At 43.0% G+C, this 23,956-nt stretch overlaps 1 protein-coding gene across 3 annotated transcripts; it reads right to left on the reverse strand.

Annotated features, from left to right (window-relative positions):
- Positions 1–4,059: 4,059 nt before the first annotated feature.
- YPEL1 (yippee like 1) lies at positions 4,060–22,204 on the reverse strand. 3 transcript variants are annotated; one of them, XM_054172877.1, is made up of 5 exons: positions 22,008–22,204; positions 18,117–18,399; positions 7,971–8,014; positions 6,441–6,549; positions 4,060–4,753 (listed from the first exon to the last, which is right to left on the reverse strand). In XM_054172877.1, the coding sequence occupies exons 2-5, from the start codon at positions 18,231–18,233 to the stop codon at positions 4,664–4,666; spliced, it is 360 nt and encodes a 119-aa protein (XP_054028852.1). In that variant the 5' UTR covers positions 18,234–18,399; positions 22,008–22,204; the 3' UTR covers positions 4,060–4,663. The 3 variants fall into 3 exon arrangements, with proteins under 3 accessions (XP_054028852.1, XP_054028850.1, XP_054028851.1); XM_054172875.1 differs by having other exon boundaries at positions 21,802–22,204; XM_054172876.1 differs by lacking the exon at positions 22,008–22,204 and adding an exon at positions 20,370–20,549.
- Positions 22,205–23,956: the final 1,752 nt, after the last annotated feature.

Below are 23,956 nucleotides of genomic sequence, written 5' to 3' on the forward strand. Positions count from 1 at the left end.
CCTTTGTGGCCCTCCTCTGGACTTGCTCCAACATCTCTTATGCTGGGGACACCAGAACTGCCAAGGAATTACTTTGTCCAGCCTCATTTAATCCACATCTGCTTTGCTTCTCAGAGGTGCTCTTCTCTGCTCCACGGGTTGGACCCATCTGGGGAAGAGCCAAGGGAAGGGTGCAAAGGAAGAGACAAAAATAGAAATAAAACCTCATGTGGGCAGAGTAAGCAAGAAATGGTAGCACAGACCCAACAAGTAACTCAACAAAACAATTGAAAGCTTTTATTGTGATACCTCAAGTAGATACAATATAGTGAAACAACAAATGATGTACAGTATTGCTAGGACAAAACAGCAACACAGCCATGTCACCTGTAAAAGAAAGCCTTGTAAAGATTTTAAGAAACAATGAGGCACAACTCAACTGCCATTTACCACTCATGCTTTAGGCCTTAAAACCATTTGTAACAGTCCTTTGAAAAAGAAACCTCTGAAGCATCTGCTCCTTTTGCAGTGTTCCTACTGCTGGTTGGCTTTTAACACAAGTTTCAATGAAGTTACGAGAGCGTCCAAAGAGTTTAACGGTAATCTGACAGCTTCTTCCATTCAGCCATTATCAAAGAATGGAGAGGTCTGAAATTTGGTCTGTGAGACTGTAGGTCACTACTGCTGCAATCTGACTGCTGAGATGAACGTGCAGAAAAAGCTCTACAAGCATCACTCAGAGGAAAGTCCACCAGAAATGGTACACAGCGTCCGTGAACTCTTGCATTAACTTGATACACCAGTAAGGAATACAGATGGACCATGGGCATGGTGGTGACTATTTGTCAGAACCTCTGAGGCCAGGTTTTAATGCAAAGGCATTTCATAAATTGCATTCCCTGTCCTCCCCCATAGATTGTGACACACCACTCAGGCTGGCCATCACACTAGGCCTTGCTAGTGGGAAGCTAAAATGGAATTAGCACAAACTTCATTGACCCAGTTTGTCATTGTAGAGCTTACAATGAATGCAGGGAAATTAATGTTCTGGCCCTTTTTACTGGCAGATAAAACTGAGATTACCAACTGCTAAAAGCATACAGCAAGAGTGGTTAGGGTGATGTGTCAGCAATCCATCACCACATTCTGCAGCTTATTTCACAGCAAGTTTGCAACTGAACAGAGTTTTGAGAGATGGGCAGCATTGCCTTTGATTAATGCAAAAGGTACTCGGTGTGACCAGTAGACTCCAGTGTTTGGAGGCAGACTCAGTCCTGGAAAGCCATCAGTTAGAGCCAGTATTTTGGACCAAGACAGTGAATGTGTGGTCAGATTTGATTACTAAATTCACATCAAATTACTTTAGGACAGGTGTGGCTTTAGAGGTTCAGAGGAATAAAAAACTTTCAATACAAGTACATTTTTGCTAGCAAATTCCTATGCATCCCAATGAACATCTCTTCTAAGCCAGCTCATAGTCAGTTCATTTGGTCCAAGAAAGAGCCAGCAAGAAACAAAGGTTCACAAAAGCTTTTTGTTACAGTTTATAAAAAAAAAACCAAACCAAAAGTACAAAATAAATGTTAAGACCAACAATAAAAATAACCAGTACAAGTAACAAAAGTGCTCAAGTTGGAGGGGAAGTAAACTTGCCCAGAGCAAACATACAAACTTTAAATATAATCTTTAATATATTACAAAAATTGGTTAGAGGGAAAATGCTTTAGTAAATTTTCTTTTTTTTCAAGTAAGTTTATTTTTCTTTCAAATGACTGCTGAAGGGTTCAGTGACCAGACTGACCTCTTCACATCAGCCAGCAGCCATTGCTATCTGGATTCTACTTTCACCAAAACCGATAACAAGAACTCTCTATGTCTTTACCTGGGGAGAAAATAATCATCGATGCTGCCAAGAGACACAGGAAAAAAATTCACATTTTCCCTCAACAGGATGATCCTCAAGATCTGTAACATGGCAGCAGGAAATAGCAACTCTCTGCTACTTCTACTCTTTGTAAGCATCCACTCTTAAAAGACCAAAGAGAATATTGCTTTGTTTGGTTCTCTTAAAAGCCACAAGCATCACATATAGATCATTAACTCTTTATGCCAGCAGTCTGAAGCTCTATGTGCTAAGCACTTGATGAAGTCCCAACCTTTGGCATCAAAGTTAATTAAGGTTTTGGTGAAAATGTCCAGTTTGAAATACAAATAATGCACTGAAGAAAGAGGTTGAATTTCTAAGTAAGAATCAGACTGTTACAGACAGCATTAACTTACCAATAAGAGACAGCCAAACCCCCCCAGTTTCAGAGAGGAAATTCTTTAATGTTACCTATGTTCTTTCATTTCAGCTCCCTACTGAAAAGCAGTCATTGCTTTTGTCTTCAGTCCAGTGTACTGCTTCAGCAAGTCTGCAGCCAGGAAATAACAGAAGCCCAAAGAGACACAAACTTCACTTGAGCATGTCCACAAGTATCAACAACTGCAACGGGACTTTGAAGCCAACACAAACTTTTTGCCCGTAGCAGTTTTAGTGCCTCCTTTGTTGGCAACATACATTACAATGGAGGAAAACAAAATCCAAAGAATTCCAGGTCAAAAAGATCCAGAGAGGCAACAGCAAAGCCCAGCTTGCATCAATGACATTGTTAAAAAGGAGACCTTGAAGCCTGGTGATGTAAAGATTGAGTAGTAACAGGTAAGCCACAAAATCCAGACTGAACACGACTGTAACACTTCAGGTCTCTGGACTGAAACCCAACATCTTTAACTACTTCTCTAGTTCTCACATTTTTAGCTCCTCACTAGAGATCACCACAGTATCATGAATGCAGTGTAGCCAGCCTGCACCAGACAATGTGTACACGTGGGCAAAATCTCCTCTCTCTTCCTCTCCCCCAAAACACTGGAAAGTTGGTTTCAGAGATCTGCATTGCCCCTATCCATTGGCAGAATTTTTCACCTAGGACAAAATTTCTAAAGTGCAGCAGAGTTCAGAAAGCCTATCAGAGATTCCCCAAAAACATAACAGCAGCCACAGCACCCATGACTCATTTTGCAGGTGCCATACTAGAATCGTTACTGAGAGAAAATGATTCTGCATTGCAAGGCCTCCGCATTGTTCGGTTATGGAACTTCTGTAGTGTTAAAGGGTTTCCCCAAAAAGTATCCCGAGACTGTTCCACTTGAAAATCAACTTAGCACATTGCTGTGAAGTGTTTCAGAGTTGCTTAGGACTTGCATGCACAGGGACCAAGAGCTAACCTTGTGCATAGCTGGGGCAGAAGTTTCTCTCATTAACTCATTCCATTTAAGAAACAGCATGAGAACAAAGGAGAAGCCGAGTTCCATACACATTTTTATTACAAAAAGGTACTTGGGGAATGATTCAGCCAGCAAACCAAGAAACCCTTTCCCCACCCCCAAGTTTTAAAAACTCTCTTATTTTAGTTTATGCAAAAAATGGAGTCAAACTTCCCTTCCCTCTCTTGCCCCCCCCCTCCCCTCCCCACCCCACCCCCCTTTTCCTGGAGTAATTTTCACGTCACAGGCTCCAGCCGTTGCTCACAAAAATAAATAGCTTTGTTCAAATGGAGTAGCAGAAGCAGAATACTTCCAACAAGTTGCCTTGCTATCAACCTCTTTGTCCAGTGCATTAGGACTATACAGTTACATGGAACCAGCCATAAAACTTCACTGATGCACAAGTCCCTGTTACTGGCAAAGGTACAGTACCAAAACTTTTTGTTTTTAATACAACTAATTTTTTTGTTTGTTTTTATGTTGTGGTTTTTTTTTTCAAAATAGAATGCATATAATTTTTTTTTTTCCTGTATTTTCACTTTTCAAGCTATAATCTTAAAATTTATTTAGTTATTTATTTTTTTAATCCAGCAAACTCCTTAGGGAATATGTTGGGTCTTAAATGAACACTTCTCTACAGGATGGGTGACGTTAAATCCTTCCAAGGTGTTTCATTAAGACACCAAGCCTCGAACAGAACCTTTCCCAACAACTTGAGACCTGCTAATTTCAGTCAGTGCAATTGAGAGCAAATGTGTGTGTTTGGTTTTGTTTTTTGTTTTTTTTTTTTCCTTGAAGTGAGCACTGTACCTTTAACCAATTCACCTCCAAGATGGTACACAGGTTGTGGTACACTGAAATTTAGAAAAGAAAGCACTACAATACTGCATCCTCTTCACTGCCAAACACATCAGAAATTGCTACATATAAAAAAGCACCCCATCCCATACATTCTTTCAGACTGCTCAGATATAGAACTTCTACAGGACTGGAGTGTAGGTGTTTAGGCAAGAAGCATGCACAGCAGAAGGTAGCATTAAAGGCATAGGTCAGAGAGAGATACTAACCAGTAAAATCCGTTTTCAATTAGTGAACTGCTTCTCTAGTTTGAGAGTTTAGAAAAAGGTCATCCAAAATGTTGCAAAACAACTGTTCACACAATAATACACGTACAAAAAGAGGGAACTTACACAAGGAGAAAAGGCAAACATGGCCTGAAATAGCCACTTACACTACACTACTCATTTGTGAGGTTTCAGAGTTCAGTGATATTCTCAGGGCCATTCTCTTCCTTTACTTTGCGTTAGTCTTTGTAAAGCATGTTCCACAGAATATTGTCCAAACAGAAGGGGGGGGAAAAAAACCACCAGGTTAAGATTCACTCCCAGCCATTGTCTTTTATCATGTGGGCAAGTTCAATGATAAATTTTCCTTCTTTGTATTTCTGACTGCTCTCAAAAGCATGTTCCTGGAAAGCAGAAAAATGAAGACACTGAATTAAGCTGGGAATAGGAAGTATTTTAAACGTCAAAACTTGCATTAAAAATACAAAGCAGGAGGCATTCCAGTTAAACATCCCACATTAGTTACACCATGGAGAGACAGACAAAAGAGAAGATGAACAGAGCTGGCACCAGGAGGACACTTCTCATAAACAGAATCAGCAACTCCACTTTGTAACAGATACTTTAGAACTTCCCACATTCTCTTGCTGCTTAGGGAATCTTAAAGCTTTTTGTTTTTTAAGTGAAGGTTAGGAAATGGCATGTTATATATCTTAAGTTTCCTCATGTCCTGAAGCAACAAGAGGGAACAGGAACCTTTTCAAAAGCTTTCCTCTGTATTAATCATCAGAGGGAATGGATTAGGACAATTTCTTCCTACATAATCAGAAGCCTTCCTGAACCAATGAAAACCCAACATGCAACACCCAGAATCTAACCTTTTCAAAACATCAAGCTTGCAGCACAGCTGCCTCACAGGTAGCTGTGCAAGTGCACAGGGAGCTTTTCAAATAACAAAACCAAGCTCACATTAGCTGCCAGCAGTATGAATACACTCAGTACTATTTATCATAAGTCATTTTTACTACACAAATCAACTTTTGCAACCTAAGAAATTAAAGACCCACTCTGACAATTTAGTTTAGTGTCTGTGGTTGGTGAGCTTGCAAAAAAAGATGTTACAGAAGTATCAGACAGCTCTAATAGCACCCAGAGCTCACTCATGTTTTGCAGTCCATAAGAAGTCTGTCACCTACTACAACATTCCAGCAGACGTAGGGAAGCAAAACACTTTGATATATACAAAAGCACTAGAGCGAACTGACCTAAAGTGTAAGACCCTGCATGTGGGCTGGGGCAATCCTTAGTACAGGCTGGGGGAAGATGAAGCTGAGAGCAGCCCTGCAGAAAAAGGACTTGGGGGATGCTGGTGCTGGTCATGAGCCAACAATGGGCACCTGCAGCCCAGACGGCTGATGGAATCCTGGGCTGCACCAAAAGCAGCATAGCCAGCAGATAGAGAGAGCAGATTCTGCCCCTCTGCTCTGGTAATGCCTCACCTGCAGTACTGCATCCAACTCTGGAGCCTGCAGCACAGGAGGGACATGGACCTGGTGGAGTGAGTCCAGAGAAGGGACACAAAAATAATCGCAGGGCTGGAACACCTCTGCTACAAGGACAGGCTGAGGGAGCTGGGGTTGTTCAGCCTGGAGAAGAAAAGGCTCCAGGGAGACTCAATAGTGACCTTATAGTATCTGAAGGGGGCTACAAGAAGGCTGCAGAGGGACTGTTTGCAAAGCCTGTAGGGATACAACAAGGGGCAATGGTTTGAAATCAGAGAGGAAATTCAGACTGGGTGCTAGGAACAAGTTCTTTAGCATGAGGGTGGTGGAACACTGGCACAGGTTGCCCAGCCAGCCAGTTGAGGCCCCATCCCTGGAGATTGTCAAGGTCAGGCTCAATAAGGCTCTGAGCAACCTGACCTAGTGGAGGATGTCCCTGCTGACTGCAGGGGAGTTGGACTGGATGACCTTTGGAGGTCTTTTCCAACCCAAACCATTCTATGATTCCCTAGGTGCTGCTCAATGGCCTACTCATATATCTGTGCTTTAACATATAAACATGTATCAAAGACTTAAGTATACTGCTTACATATTTCCATCCAAGAGTGGTTTTACAGTTTTCACAATAGATATCTGCTACAGCATGTAAACCTGTCAGAAGAACTCTCTCCTCTGCTGGACCACAGCCCACATTTACCCTGAAAAAAACAAACAAACAAAGGGAAAACTTACATAAAGTACACAAGATTATTTCTTTTGTAACTTGTTACCCACCTTCTCACCAGAGGAGAAAATAAATGGTGGGCTTTTTTTTTTGGGGTTGGGGGGAAGGGGAGGAAGTGCCTAACTTATTCACTGCTGTAAAAGTGACTTTCTCTGTAACACTGAGCTGAAGGACAGGAAGAAGAAAGGGGGTTTTAGTGTTTCAGGTGGCTATTCTCAACAGTGAACTGTTAGCCATGCCCATTTACTCCCATCCACAGTGTAAAGAGTTACACTTGCAGAGAACATAACACTAAGCAGACACTGCTTCAGTTTTGGCCTCCTCTTCAATTTGAGATCTCTTTAATCAAAGTCTGTACCAGTAAGTCAGCACCAACTGCTGAGTTTAGAACCAACTCCAAACTAGCAGCACTGGAAAAGCCTCATAACTATTTCTGTGGTACAGACCAGCAGGCTAAGCCATGATGAACCAACAGCAATACCAAAACAACACACTCCATGAAATACTGCATGAAGCATAGGCAGAAAACATTAGGCAAGACTAAACCAAGTCCTCAGTGTTACACAAGAGCAAATACTCTGCCACTGCTGCTATTGTATTAGCAGATCCTCACTACTACAATTATACTGAAAGTCCCAAGTCACCACTGGACGATTACATATAAAGAGAACGACAAGGATGCTCATTCAAATCCTTCACAGTTACATTACCCTAAAATAGACTAAGACCCTTAATTGCACTTCTTTTTTTTTTCCAAAATACTGCCAATTCAACAAACTGCTGAAAAATGAAGACAAAAATACCACCCTGCATATTGGAAACTTAATACATCCATTAGCACACTCGAAGAGCCTTTTATCGTGGGTAGGACGTGCCTAAAATTGCAAATATTAGGCTTGATAAGATCACAGAGACCTTCTGCCTCTAGCATATTTGCCATATTCAAGGTCATTTAAGATGTCCCAAGTTAACTGAGATGTTAACCTGTACATGTATTTAACTATCACGCTGAAAAATTCTTCTTTTAGACTGCAGCAGAGTTGCCTAAAGCAAAGTCACAGTCAAGCAATAGATTTTGACTTTTGGAATACCTCAGAACAGCAACTCTTACTCAAGACAGTCAACACTATATATATGAAAGACATTTCACATTAACATCCTCCCATAAACTTTCAGCTATTAGCAGAATTACTTCAAATACAAGATAAATTAGTATGTGTAAAGGGATACTTAAGCTAAGTAGCTCTTTAGGAATTACTGCTGCTGAGTAAATCCAGCATTAAAAAGAATAAGGCAAAGTACAGCTACATGAATTCCTTCTGTTTTCCACCCATGAATCATACCCAAAACATTCCAGTCTGTAGGTAGTGTGCATAACCAGGATAAGATACTTACACAGAATTAAAGAGGTAGGCTCGCCCCTGGCTTCCCTGGAAGGACTGCATTAAAAACAAAACAAAACAAATGAAAACATTGCACTGGTTAAAAATCACAAAACCCCCACACCAACCAAACAAGGAGTTCCAGAAAGATGTGTTCATAAGCATATAAACACCCCACAGAGAGAAACTGGTCTAGATGAATTACTTTACACCAGCTCCTTACAGGAAAGCTCGGTCGATGTTTTCAACCACAGCAGATTTTTAGTACCCATTTTGTTAAGTATTACTCTTCAAAATAAGACACCTGCAATGCAAGCAAAACAGATTTCTCTCCTACCCCTCTGCAAGATACCAATTCTCATTTTCCTAGACATCCTTCATGCTAATTAAACTACTCTGCTTTTAGCTCTTCAGGGAATTCTTTGCATCTTGTCTGTCATCTCCTGCTGCACCCAGATGATGATTTATTTGCATTTCATTGCATCATGAGACACAAGACCAGTGAAATTCTGGACCAAGCATAAACCCAACATGCTGTACTCGGGAACTGCATCTGATTGGTTTATAAGCTCAGCTTTATATTGATAAAACTGTTCTCACCAAATGCCCAAATACAGACCTACATTTCCAGATCTCTCACATCCCTCAGATTATGGACAAAAGATGACTGTAAAAGCTTTCTTGGCTAGATCTAAATTAGTGCTTTATTTCAGAACAGTAGCACAGTTTTGAAGTATCCCTCCTAATCAACCACACTTACTGCAGGCTGGTTTGGCTTGCAGAGCACTGTCACTACCTGTGAACTGCATCTTTGTTTCTTCTGTACCAAACTAAACCAGAAGCTCTGCCATTGTATGTTCTGTAAATGACACTGAAGACATGGACGCCTCAACCTATGATGGGACAGCCATGAGCTACAAATATCCTGGCAACACTTGTGAGCAGACTAGATCCAGCCATCGGTAAAGCATTCAAAACATCTGTAAGACATCACTGCTGTCACCTGCTGATTTGTTCCTTCTGTATTGAACTACTTGGCAGTTCAGACAGCCATTACTTCCCATTCAAACATCAACACGCTGTAAATGAACGGTCTTTTTTCCCCTCTTCCATACTGAATCCCATTTTAAAAGAAACCCCTTAACTACCTTTGTTTACCTTAGAAGCCACTTGATAGCAAAACCAGCTATTTTGCCAGTCTAATGATTAGCAACACACCACCAGTAACTGTTGTACCCTAGCTACTTACTCAGAACTGTTTGCAAAAAACAGATGTGAAAGGGAAATATATATAATGAACACAAAGAAACCCATGACTCTGGACTACTGTAGGTAGCACTGGTAGCAATGTGGTTACTTACAGCCCTTAGATACTCATACAATCTCACCCTGGGGGTGAGAAGTTCTTTGTAACAGTTTATAGTGTTAATACTTTAGCATATAGAGTTAATATTAAGGGGGGAGTTTCATTTTGTATCTATAGCAAAGACAAAAGAAAAGGTCCTCTCTCCATTAGCCCAAGCTGCAAGCCTTACTTTTCACAAGGCAAGGAATAAAATAGTTCAGTGAAAATTAAAACTTCAGGTAAGACCGACCCTGAAAGGAGAGACTCCCTTGAGCAGAGTCTGAACAGCTCTGCCAGAAAGGAATCCTTACACCTACCTTCAACCACCACCACCACCACCCCAGCCACCACTGCTTCACTTCTCCTGAGATACTTAAACATGCATCACCAAACTGGCAGAATGGTACAAAGCCCAGCCCACAGAAACAACACAATTTCTATAGGGTAAGCTACAGCCAGCATCTCACAATCAGTAAGGAAGCAGAGAATGCTTACTGCTGATGAAAAAGCAAACTATTCATGTATACACTCTCAAAAACTGCCCATTAACTAATGAGTAACCAACCCAAGTCAGCCACACACATGGATTTAGAGCCAACTACAGCTGTGCAACCTCAACATTTATTAGGAAAAGGGGGAAAAAAAGCAAAGGAAACACTTTAAAGGTGTTCTTGTTCATTAAGAAATAAAATTAAACTACAACTTCCCCATTCCATGTACCCTAAAAATTAAGGAAAAGAACTTTCAAAGCCACAATGACCTTCTTTTTTGTTAGACTATAGTGAAAAGTCTCACATTTGCAGCCATTTCTTCTGGCTTCAACAACCTTGCATTGCCAAGTAGAATTCACAAATTCTTTTCCAAACTGCACCAGTAAATACTCTCTCCTGTGAAATGAATAATCTGCTCGATTCTCTATTTGCATTCAGCTGCATATGCCAATTGCTTGAAATGATTGTGGAGTTTTTTGGTCTGGCCCTACACAATCACTTTTTTAACTACTTATATGCCATACTTGAAGTTCCTCAGCTGGCAGGGAAAGAAGATGACTCCAGAACAAGTCAACAGTCAGAAGTCCACGTTATGCAATTATTTCTGCCAAGCTTATGTTTAGCCTTGACTTAGAATCACCTAATAAAAGCTCTCCTTTGACCCTACATTTCTCAAAACTTAGCAGAGGGCAGTAATGGGATGCCAGGAACAGCAGAAAAAGCAGCTCTTCCCCTCTCTCTTTTCATGAGCTGTAAAAACCTCTAGCTAAATTAAACAGAAAACAGAGCCTGGGAAATGCTGCTTTAGTTTTTCTTTTTTTTTCTGATGTATTTTCAAAGATTTTTCTTTTCCTGCACCTTTTGCTTTATTGCCTGCAATATGCTGTACTCTCCTAGGGTTGGTTTTTTCCCCTCAGTAATGGCCATCCCCATTACTTTCTGATTTTGGGGGTTATCAGGGTAGACTGGAGGCAGCAACAACACAAACCAAACCCTTTCCTCATACAGTGATTTTCAAAAGAGAATCTGTTCACAAACATCCCACTGCAAAAAGCTCCTCCATTCCCACCCTCTCTAGCTTCCTGTTAGCAGAGTTTGGCTGGTTCATCTGATACCATCTCTCTTACCTACAAACATGTTTAGAGGCTAAATACTGCATTTACATGCCGTGGAATAATTACTTCTTTGCCCAGCTGTGAAGAGTAAGCTCCTCCTTATCTGCATCACTCACAGATAACTTGACAGCAACCTGTAGTAACTTGTGTTACTGTGCTTCAAAATACAGAACTTGGGTATAGGCAACTCAGACTTTCCTTTAAAACCAGCATCCAACCACACCATCACTGTGTCAGCCAGTAACAGAGTGCAAGCCAGCCATGCAGAACTCTTACGCACCAAGTGAAGGAAGAGCACTGTAAAGAAACCAGTTTTTAGGTTACTGTGCCTTTTAATTTTTCTTATGGATTTCTTCTCTTGTCAGAGCTTGGCAGTCATCATTTCTTACTCACATGAACAGCTGAGACTTCCCCCCCCCCCAAACAGTATTCAGACACCGCAAAAAGATTACATCTGTCACACAGGCATTCTCCTGACCACAGAATATTGACTACTGTGTACAGTTCCACCTACCATTGGGTATAAGAAAGATTTATCATCAAAGCTCTACTTCCTGATGCATCCTATTACTAGAAATGAAAAGAGGACAACTCGGTTTTGGCACCTGAGCTGCTTGCTAAGCTTGTAACTTGGCAATACACAGGCTATTTTGCATAACCGGAAAGAAAGATCATTTCATACCGAACAAACGTTTGTTTCTACCAGCACTAAGTTTATCACACTCTGAACTGCACAATTCTGTTACAGTGGTAGGAATGTTAAGGGACTGATAGGTTAAACACCTTGTGTGTGTCAGCTCCTCAAAGGAAATGAAAGAGAACAGACTCCTTTAAATGGCAGTGCCAAGGACAAACAGGCATAACTGTTCAAACCAGTCTCCAGACAAACTGCTCTTCTCCAGAGCAAACATTACCTGTGCAAATGCAAACTTGCAGTTTGCAGGATTTGTTGAGCCCTTCCAAGCTGCATGAACCATAACTAGAACAGGACATTCTACTAAAACTCAGCCTTAAATCTGTCTTACCTAGTAGAGAGGAATTAGAAGATAGTGGCAAATGTGACCAACTGTGACCAATGACTTGCATGAATCAGGAATTTTACTTAGAAAATCAGGATAGTTTACCAGTTCACCTACTACTGGCAGTTAAACCAAATCTGATTTATGTCTGCCTTTAAATGGTCCTCAATTAATAATATTGCACAGATTTATGAGCTTTTCCCCCTTGAGAATCCACACCACTCTCTAGCTGTCCATTCCTACAGGAAGACCTATAAGCACCACAGCTTCTCCTTGTTTTAGCACTGTTTAAAGTACCTAGAATGTTCTTCAGTGCAAGCAAAACTGTTCCACTGTGCTTAGGAACTATACAGAAGTTAATTACAAGAACAGCTTGGTATTATTTTTTCAAGGCATCTGACAGACCTCTCTCATCGATACATGGAACTTCATAAACATCTCACTCACACACTAGTACATACCTGCTGCATTAGATATGACCTGTGCTTCTAAGTTAAACCCATCATTACCTCTAACACCAGGATTAGCTGTTTTCATCCAGGAGAAAAGGAAGTATCAGTTAAACAGAACATGTATGTACCCCTCTAAGGCATACCTAAGGGCATGGGTGGGGGAAGGGAAGCTACTAAAAAGCTTATGCAATTAATTATTCCCCACAGATGGGATTAGACCGCATGGCTAGAGATCCTGCTCTGCAGAAAAACTGCCATCCTAGCACGCATTAAAAGTATGGCAGACATTGTTATCAGCAAGCCAGCATTTTCATAAAGCAAGTCAAAAAGTTCAGTAAGCAGAGAATATCCTTTTAAAGAAAATCCACCCCAAAAACTGCAGGCCTGAAAACCTGGGAAGTTACATTTCCTGAAGTGAAGATTTTGTCAGGCAGGCCAAGTTATCCTGAGCTACACAGCATCTTGAATGCATTTCAGAAATAATTATGTCAAAACACACATACTTCCCTTCCACACTTTCCAGCCCCTTTTAAGCCTTCAAAAATCCATTCTTGGATGTTTTCCAAAGATCAATTCTTTTCCAAAACCTAGATTCTTTCCCAAAGAGAAAAGCAACAACCACCATCACCAAGAAAAACCTGAAACAAAAAAAACCAAACCACACACACAAAACAAAACACCACCAAAAAAACCCCAACCACCACAACCCCAACTCCAAAAAAAACCCACAAAGCCTCTTAGAACAAAAGATATGGAATTAGGCCTTATTGTTAACTTTTTCAGCAGGGATCAAAAATGGCTTTCAAACATACCACTGGCACACTTATCTTCCCAAGCATTCCCTGTGCCATAAGCAGAGGGATCACCAAATTGAGGCAAGCTAAGGCCAGCACATTAAAGACAATAAAGCCTTAAAAAACAAATCTCTCCTTGAAGTCTTCAGTTAAACACTAGAAGACAAAGGAAAACACAGATTGCCAAGCAAGGCTAAAAATGTTTTGGCATTTAAGCTGAAGGCTTCTCCTTCTCATCAGTAATATAACAGCAGACATACTGAATGCCTTAGAGAACTAAATTTAACCACCAAGACTGTTCCTTTACACATAGGGGGCAAGGATTTCCCCATGAAATCAATGACAGTTCATATATATTTATATGTATATATATAAGCACCTTCATGCAGAACTTGTTCTTGAAAATATTGACACATCTAATCTTGTCTGTGACTTCATGTGACTTTTTCTTCTTCTGGTGAGATATGCTTTGCAATGAATGACGTAAAAGGAGTGACAGTATTTATACAGGCACCTCTACAAAGCAATGCAGCTTTTCTTCCATCACCAGCATGAAAGCACACTGTAAAATGCCTTCCTTTTTCAAGCAGGACAGCCCCCAGTAAAAAGCATCATCATTTGCAACATGCCCACTAAGTTACAAGACCTCTATTAGGGATTTGCATTTCTCTGTAATTTGTTGGACTGTGCCTGGATTTCTAATTACTGGAACCTAATGGGTGCAAGCCAGTCTTGAGTGCTTAGAACTTGAACACTTTAATATTTGCCTCCTGTAAAAGCTACTGCTAATAATCGCTGCATGTTCTCTACCATTTATAAACAAATCAGAAGAGAGCTCTTTCACTTAAGCCTTTCAAAAAAACCCTTACTTTTAAAATCATTTTAAGAGCAGCACAACATTTCATACAGGCCACACAAGTAGCAACCTTCTCTGGACTTCAAAGAGTCTTAGAGAAGATTTTCCTCAAAACTTAATTATGTCCAACTTTTACATTGTGGGGATTTTTAAAGTTATTAACCTATGCCATTTCATTGCTTTTTTTTATTTGAACATATCAAATCTAACAAGTGCCTCCTATGGCACCAAGTTTTTTTGCCTTGCTCCATATTAAGGTCTGTGGATGCTTGCTCCTAGAGGTTACTTCTGCGTAACGATTGATATAGTCCTAATTAGTTCAGGGGTTGTTTCTAATGTTTAACATTCACTTTGAAGTCTCTGCCAAAGATACAGAAAATCCAGACTTGTTAGCTATGCAAATCAGTGTCTAGGACATACCTAACACCACTTCAAAATTACACTCACTACACTTAAAAGTCATCTGGTTTGTTACTTCTCTTATGCATCTTTCAAATCAGTGCTTGATTTGATCCAAGGTGACTGGAGTTGCAAATTGTGGTATCTGCACATAGCTGTGAATGGTTTCAGCTGCACAAACATCTCTACTGCTGACCACCTCCCAGTCTGGCACTCTATTCATAAACCAGCCTTCTCTGCATCCCTCACCTTTCCCCAGGCTCTTCACTAGATGCAGAAAGCACATGAAACTATCTAGGAATGAGTTGATTTCAACAGTAGGCAACATACTGAGTCCTTTCACATTTGCAGAGGACTCTAAAACTACAGATAATGATGGATTCCCTGCTGCAGGTAGCACGTTTTTATTCTTATTCCCAAGACATTGCCTAAACCCTTGAGTTGCCATTTATCACCAGAAAGGGCACAAAGAAAACACTGAAAAGACTTCATGATTTAATTCTAAGGTATGTCTCTTGATCCTGCTGCTCAAACAGAACAGAAATAAAATGAGAAGGAGATTCAAGTATGCTGCCATCCTTGTCAGACAGTTGGCATCAACAACTCTGAAAAGCAGAGCTATTGCAAATCTGTATTGAAGTCTGGTATTCTGAGGACCAGAATCAAAGGCATGATTGACAGAAATATGCAGCACTCTGCTTTTCCATGACAGGACAACATTTAAGAGAATCACTCACTTCATAGCATAGCTTACTTTTCATCTTGAAGTTGGAAACGTTTAGTGTCAGGTGCAACAAATGCTTACACCTCAGAGCACAGCAGAAAGCTAGTTGTAGTTTTAAATCAAGTGCATCAGGTATCACCCAAGAAATATGGGGCTGAGGGGACACCCAAATGAATCAGCTGGGTACCAAATACTGTTCACCTTTGTCTGCTGAAGAAAGGGTATGGCACTATGACTCTAGAGGGAAATTGCAGAGCAAGCACTTGGGGGAAAAAAAGTGAGACGTGTAACCAGAAACCTGTATTTAGTTAAGTTTTATGCACAGTTTCAGCTTTTAACTAGGCACTCTAAGGTGAGGGGTGGAAAACCTAGGTTGAAGAGTAGAATTCTCTGTTCCATCAATAAATCTAAACCAGCACAGGAACTGCCCTGTTCTTTTGACAACTTTAGATTGTCCAGAACCAAGTTGTTACACTTCAGGTTAAGTAGTTTTGCTGCAGCTGGGTAGTTACAGTAACCAGGGTCAACCTGAGTTTAAGGCACATAGTGTGCATCAGTGAAAACACTTGAAGAGAGTTTCAGAGAAGAGATTCATATACAAAACACACTTGGAAGGTACATCCATTTATATGTCCTTTTACAGTTGAGATATCTACATGATGGCTATGGTATTGCTTGAGTTCTTGTTTTCCAGCTTAACCTGTGTTTCCATTTAAAATAAATCACATCTTACTTCCTTCTACCATTTCTCTTGCCACTCCCAGGACAGCACTAATTTATTTTCAATGCTCCAAGTGTACCCAACTACTGCTTTGCAGTTGTTTCCATCAGAAGAACTTCTCCAAGGCCAGAAAACATCCAAGTTAAACTTAGAGGAGGGTTGAGATTTTATAAAGCTATGTTCCAAATACAAGTGTAATACATGATAAATGTTCTTTTTATTTTACAAGCATACAAAAATACACACCTCACATTTGAATATATTTCTCATTATCACAGATTGAGACAGTAAAATATGGTCAAGAAGTCTTAAGCTGACAGAATAAGGATCAGCTGTCAAATAAGCATATGGTCAACATGCAAGTACAGAGCCTTCTGTAAGGTGTCTTCACTGAAAATTATGAAAGATAGAAATAAAACAGGATCCACATCTAACAGCCTTCCCAACACCTTCAGAAACAACTTACTAATATTTGCATTTTCTAGACAGATGTAAGAAAGTTCTGTTCTGTAAACTGATTATTTGATTTCTTTCAATGCTTGGAATTTATGGAGTTGATAGAAGCACATGTGCTTCAAAACACATTCAAAATATCCTGCTGATCAAAACTTCCAAGACCTTTGAGAACTGGCCCACGTAGTAATGGTGGCAGTTTAGTCACCATGCAAAAGCCTAAGTCCATGAAAAGAAACATTTCCTATAAAGTATGTATGCTTGGATTACATTTTCTTGAAGAATTCATGCATCTCAAGACACACAGCTAGCAAAGTCTCATTCTTCTTGTAGGCATCTACAATGTGAAGCTCAGGAAAGATTAACCCCTCCCCCTAGTTTTTTGCAGTGAGTAATGAAGGTGTGATTACTTGTCATTTAGAAGCCAGTGTTGCCAAAAAGAGCACTTACACTCAAATTCTGAAACCAACATGGATGCAAATTAAGTTCAAATACATTCACATTACTAGTTCGCTATTTCTCTTGGTTTGCTGACCTTAAAACAAGAAAATTATAAGGAAGTTTTTCCAAGTTAATACCAGTAATACAAGTCCTTCCTCTTAATTTCTTCATACCACTTTATGTATGTAGCTAGTTCACTGTTTCACAGTTGTGTCACATTTGAAGTTCCATGCCCCAATAAAAGAGAAAGAATTGTTTAGACAGAGACTGAAAGCAGAGCAGAAGCAAGCAATAAGTAATGCTAAGAACTGTAAAAAATTCTTACTATTCAAATCAAGAATTCATGCTGATATCTGAGGGATCAAAACCATTATTTACCCAAGAGAAACTGTATGGAGAGACCCCATTATTCCCTGACAGCCTTTTAAGGGAAAAGCAAACAGATATACGTTCTCCTCAACCAAAGAAAACTTTGGTTCAGAAGCAGCAGCATCCTCAACCCTTTCATTTTCTCACAACCAGCATCACCTTAATACTGCTGAACACAAACAGGCAGGAGCAACAGATCAAGTTAGATGTAAAGTGTTTGCCACTACATTTTATTTGATGAATTAGTTATATAGAAAGCACCTTGTATTAAGAAGTTTGAAAAGCAACTGAAGTGTTTCCTCCAGGACACCATTAAGAGGAAATTACTCAGGATTCATTGAAGAAGAAGAATGAACAAGTCTGAAGTATTTATATCAAGCTTCAAGTTTTTCTACACATTTCATACATCACAAATCTTGGTTTCTTCCATTACAGATAAGGAAAGGCCTAGCCTTTTTCAAGGACCTACACATCCTCTAAGCTTAAGTTTAGACAGTCCGACCGTTTTGAACATCTCTGGCTAATCATTCCTTAGGAACCAGTATACAGCAGAATTAAACATTTGTTACAGAATCCATAATAAAATTGGAACATTCTGGAAACAGTTTTCTGACCTTCAAAGTCAAGAATAATCTTTATGTGGAATAACCAGAATTATTCCCCTACCCAGAAATCAATGTCTTCTTCTGACAGTTTTCCTCAGCAGACTTTTCAGACATGACAGCTACAAGCAGTACCTACCTGACAGTAGACAGAGATTGTGAATATAGACAGTATACAAGATCAGCCTTTATGTCACATTCAAGTTTCCAGAATATATCCAGTTCTCAGGACACAACAGGTATGACCCAAGAGTGAACCCAGGGAAGATACTTTGGAGTACATATTGATTTGCATCCCTTATCTACTGGGAGCAGTGATACAGTGATAACCATTTTGGTTAAGACATAATTCATGAGGTCTCTAAACAAACCACTTGCCTTGGAGATCAATTCATCATGATTGGCTAGATGAGCTCTGCAGTGGATGCAGCTGTAGGTTCGATGACAGTTTGGCAGGTAAGCCTGGAACGTTTTTGATTTTGTCATTTTTACCATCTCTGCTGGTGGCTCCTCACTCAGCTCAGGGCTGGCACTTGAAGAATTACAACTTTGCTGGACTCGCTGACAAAAGAAACACTGGAATATGCAAGCAAAAGCCGTTGTTGTTCTGGAGTGTGTGTGGCTCTTTCCACACAAATGACAGAAGAGAAACAGTCACAACCTGTAGGTAAGAAGAGCAGAACAGTTAGCAGCTTACAACAAGGCAGAATAAACTCGTAATTCAACAACTGTAGCCATAAAGCAAAGTGATACTTAGAGCCAATCTCTAGCTGCATCACAGCCCCCTCTTCCCCTATGAAGTTGCAAAATTTTGAGTTCCATTAAACAAAGTAACAAACTGTTTCACCAATGGCTTCTGCTTCCTAACACTTCTAAGGAAGGAAATACAAAACAGCTCTCCAGGAAGCAAACTGCCTACAATCTACCATGTATACTCTAAGACATCCATGCAGAAAATTACAGCAAAAGGCAGGGGATTAGAGAAAGTTAATTGTCTTTGACATTCCAGTGGTCAGTTCCAATATAGTAAGTGATGAGGCACCATGGAAAACACCTATAATAAACATACAACAGATACCTGCACTTCAGCTTTCACCAAAACTGGTGCTGTTATCACATCTGGCTTGGCTTTAGGTCAAGTACCATGTTAGATGCTGCTACCTTATTCAGGGATCCTTCTCTTTCAAGCTAAGAATACCTTTAGGCAAAGGCCTTTTTGACCAGTGTCCTAATCCAAGCTAATACTTGATCTGAACAGTCTTAATGGATACCACCAAAAATCAGAGCCAGGTTATAAAAGTTAAGTTCTACACAGAAAATACTTAATTGCATTCTTAATCCATGGAGTGCCTTCAAGAGACACCACATGCACAAGTGGTGAAGGCCAGACCTTCCTGCTATGCTGGAAAACAAACCTTTTTTTTAAGAGTTTGCCTGAAAACTACAGATTCTAAATAACTGCAACAACATCTAGTGGTCTGTCAGAGGCTATCAGTTACCACACTGTATGTGCCAGGATAATGAGCAATCCAAACATGAACACTGCCACACTTATGTCACCAGCTATCAGGTGACTGACAGAGTAGGTCAATAGCACAAACAGAAATGAGAGCAAATAGAAGGCATTTACACCGTCTTGATCTATCTACTAAAAACAAGCATGCAAAATACTATCACAGTTGTAAACTGTGTGCAGGACAGCAGTTAACCATTCCTCTAGCAGGAGGATACTAGCAATACAAACAGCAGATAATGAAAGCCACATAAAGACTGTTTATAGGAAGCAGTCGCTGTGCTTCAAAAGAGGTCTTGAGAAAGTAATCTGTACAGCAGGCCTAGTACAAGAGACAACCACAGCAAGATTTAAAGGGTTTGGGTTTATTTTTTAATCTTAAGCTTATTATAGCAGCAGGAGAAAAGACTCAAGAACTACTGAAGGACTTGGTATGAGAAAATTTCTTGCACAAAGAATTGCAAACGCCATAAACAAAAAAAAAAGAGATACAAATGCTATATTTAAGGTCACAGAAATGGAACAAAACCAAACCCCAGGGCTTCAGAATGAAGATCAGTAATTGAAACATGAGTTCAACACTTCGATTAGTTCAAGGTGAATAGAAGGAAAATATGTTTTCTTCAAGACATCCCTAGCAGCTCTTTTAATTCACAATTTTGAAGGCAATCTTCCAAACTCAATATACTAAGTCCTTCAACTACATAAATTAAAGAATTCCAAAGTTCTTTTGATAAAACTGTATTTGACATTGCTCTCTTCAAAAAAGAAGGCAATCCTAAGTGTCTGACATAAACCGTAAGAACTACAGAACTTGTCTGGAATCTTGAACCATTTTATCGTTGCTCTATGGCGAGTAAATCCAGCCTCACTCCCTCCGATGGCGATGAGCAACAGCAGGTTTCACAGCTGCTGTTCAGTACCCTGTGGAAAGCCGTGTACAAACCTGAAACAACTACATTGTTTACACCTGAGCAAGAACACAGTCTGCTACGTTTCCTAAAATAGAAACAATCTGAAAGAAATGGCAAACTTCACTTCCAAAGCAAGCGGACAGACAGCTAGCCTTCCAAAACGGCTGTGCAGCCGTGTGTCGGGTGACTTGTATTTGTACCTACCGGCCTAGGACGGACCAACAGGAGCGCCGACCGGTACAGCAAGACCCTGCACAACCAAACCTCTCGCCTCCCTCGCAGGGGCCGTAGCTCGGCGCTGCAGGCACCAGGGAGCTTTCCCGGCAGGGTCACCAGGCAGCCTATCCCCAGGGACTGCCCCTAGGGGGCCGCGCACCCCGGGACTGTCCCGAAAGCCAAAGGCCGCTGCCGGGGGTTTTGCGGGGCGTAATTAATTCACAGCCGCGTCCCGCCGCCCGCACCTCTGACGTCACTGGGGCGGGGCTCCGGGTGACCAATGAGCGGAGGGGCGGCCCCGCCCCGCGCGGCTCCCGGATGTGTAAACAAACACCCCGGTAAGCGTGGCGGGGGGGAGGGGGGGACAGCCGGGGAACGCGACGGGGGGCCGGCGGCACTCGTTCGCTCGAAGAGCTGCCCACGGGGCAAGGCAAACGAACACAAGCGGCTTCCTCGTCTGCGGGAAGGAACCGCAGAAAGCCAGCTACACCGCTATCCGGAGCCGCAAGCAAGCGCACGGAGAGATAAAACGTGTAAGAAACGATACGTCGCCACTCTTCTCTGGGCTCAAAAATCAGGAGCGACAAAACGAGCTTCAGTTTGAGTAGAGCCACAATGCAAAGCCTATGCAAGAACTCTTAGTAAGTTGCCATTGGTTACTCCAGAGGGAAAACACCACGAAGTTCAATACTGAGATACAGGAGCCTTATTTTCACTTCAGACACCGAGAACTAGCAGGAGAAAAGATGCAAAGAGAAAGTTACTGGTAGAGAGAGATCGGTTTCCCTGGCGGGAAGGAGCAGCTGCATGTTTAACGTTTTTCTTTTCCTGCTGGAGCACAAAGCCGCCGCGACGGGTGACGCCGTTGCCTTTTCTCTCCCACTCGCAGCGATCCCCGCGGGCATGACAACAGCTCGTTTTCCCCAGACCACCGGCACGCAGCCGGGAGAGAGCTGTGCGAGGCCGCTCAAACATGGATCAGCTTCCATCCAGCCCACCGGATGAGACCCCCTGAGAACCAGCGGCGAACCCACCGGACCCCAGCTCGCCGAAGTCTGCCTCGCCCCCCCCCCCCAATTATGTAAACCATCACCAGCCACCCTGTAACGAGAAGGCTACAGGCAGGCATCGCTGCCGTCATTTCCAGGCACTATAAATAGCACCCGAGCCCTCCTCCCGCCACCAAAGTTGCCTCGGCGGCCCCCCGCCCGGCGCACACAGGAAACCGCGGGCCCCCCCCAGTTGGGGGCTCAGCACGGGGCTCTTTTCGCAGGCTGCTTCCTTAGCGTCCGTGTACATTTCCCCCCCCTGCCTCCTACACCCCACCCCCCCCCCGAAAAAAAAAAAAAAAGAAAAAAAAAAAAAAACCAACAACAGCGAAAGGGAGAGGGGCCGGCTTCCCGCACGCTCCGGTACTCACCGCTGCGCCGTGCCGGCTCCGCTCCCCAGCCCAGACTCCGAGCAGCAGCGCGCTCCGGGCCCCTTTCCCTTAAGGGGCAAGGGCAGGAGGGGAGGCGGGACCCCCGGTTTTCACGCAGCGGTCAAGCGAGGGCTCAGCACCGGGCCCTCATCGAAAAACAAAGAGAGGAGGTGCGGTGGTAGTGGCTTCCCTCGCCTCGAAGGTACCTTCTCGGCAGCAGCCAGAGGTCATAGGAACGGGCTGGGCGCACGTCTGCCACCCTGAGGGCCGAGGGGCGACCGAGCCATCCTGCTACCGCGCTGCGCTCCCTCCAGCCCGCCACCGCCTTTGTTTTGTTTTCTCGCAGCCCGGGGGTGCTGCGGCCGTTAAACGCGCTCCCACCGCCGCCGGTAACCAATCACTGCGCGCGCGCGCGGCCTCGCGACCGCCCCGCCCCCTGGGGGCGGGGGAAGAAGCGGCGGAGACTGCCGCGGGAGGCGCGCGCGCGAGCTGGGAGCGCGGGGCGCTCCGCCTCCCCCCTCGCCCCGCCCGGCGCTGTGGGGGAGGGGGCGGGACTTGACTCCACCCGCTTCCCTTCGCTTCGTCCCCCGCCCCGGGCCGTTGAGCGCGTAGCGAGGAGGGGTGGGCGCGTGCTCCGGAGCGCGCGCCCCGAGCGCGCCCCCCACCCCCCCCCCCCCCCCCCCCCCCCCCCCCCCCGCTTCTCTTTCGTCAACCCCTGCCTGCCCCCGCTCCGGGCGCGCGGCGGTGCGAGACGGGAAACGGCGCCGTCGCGCGCTGAGGGCTGTGGGCCGCCTGGCCCGCGTGAGGCGCGGTGAGGCGCGGTGAGGCGCGGGTCCGTGGCGCGGAGGAGAGCGGCGGAAACCAACGTGAGGTAAATCCTCAGCCGAAGCAGCCGCAGCCCGGGATACTTTCCGAGAGACTGTCGTCTGAAGTCGCTGTAATAAGCAGTATAGGGTTGCTCGGACTTTTGTGTGCTCTCCAGAGAGTATTTATCTTCCACGTTTCTGCTGAAACCAGGTAAAAGCCTGCAGGACGACAAGCGTCTGTTACAAGTTCAGTGTTGCAGGAAAACCAATAAGAACGAAAGCCCTGTTGAGGTTGGAAGATGAGTAGGATAGGTCAGAGCACTTGTTTATGGAGAGGGATTTTTGGTTAAGAGTTTGTTCCTTAAGGGGAAAAAAAAAAAAAAGGTCAGGTTTTAAAGTATAAAAGAAGGATTTTGAAGGTTAGGGAAATCAACGACTCACATACAAGTAGTTTCCAAAGCATCTGAGGTCTGTTGTCAATGGTGTTTTCTTTGATAAAGCAAATAAAAGCTAGCCCCCACTGCATGTTGGCTGTGCTCTCCTGTTTCCAGGGGCACAGAGTACAGACGTGGAAACCCACCAAGCCTGTGAAGCAGCTGTCATTTATGCTTGCACCCTGAGGCAGGGCCCTTTTGTCACGCTACATAAATGCAGCATCAATTGATTTTTCTTCACCTCCTTTTCAGCAGTGACATTTTTTCCCCCCATAAATCTTTATCTTTTTTTTTTTTTTTTTTTCACCCAGGGGCCTTGGTACTTCACAGAATATTAAATAATAGAAACCATTATGATTGAGCCAGCAGTGTGCCCAGGTGGCCAAGAAGGCCAATGGCATCCTGGCCTCCATCAGAACTAGTGTGGCCAGCAGGAGCAGGGAGGTCATTGTGCCCCTGTACTCCTCACTGGTTAGGCCACACCTTGAGTCCTGTGTCCAGTTCTGGGCCCCTCAGTTTAAGAAGGACATCGAGACACTTGAATGTGTCCAGAGAAGGGCAACAAGGCTGGGGAGAGGTCTTGAGCGCAAGCCCTATGAGGAGAGGCTGAGGGAGCTGGGATTGTTTAGCCTGGAGAAGAGGAGGCTCAGGAGAACTTACTGCTCTCTACAACTACCTGAAGGGTGGTTGTAGCCAGGAGGGAGTTGGTCTCTTCTTCCAGGCAAGCAGCAGCAAAACAAGAGGACACAGTCTCAGGCTGCGCCAGGGCAGGTTTAGGCTCGAGGTGAGGAGAAAGTTCTTCACCAAGAGAGTCATTCGCCATTGGAATGTACTACCCAGGGAAGTGGTGGAGTCACCATCTCTGGATGTGTTCAAGAGGGGATTGGACGTGGCCATGGTCTAGTCATGAGGTCT

The sequence above is a fragment of the Dryobates pubescens genome, chromosome 25 (genome assembly GCF_014839835.1).
Source record: "Dryobates pubescens isolate bDryPub1 chromosome 25, bDryPub1.pri, whole genome shotgun sequence".
Lineage (NCBI taxonomy): Eukaryota > Metazoa > Chordata > Aves > Piciformes > Picidae > Dryobates > Dryobates pubescens.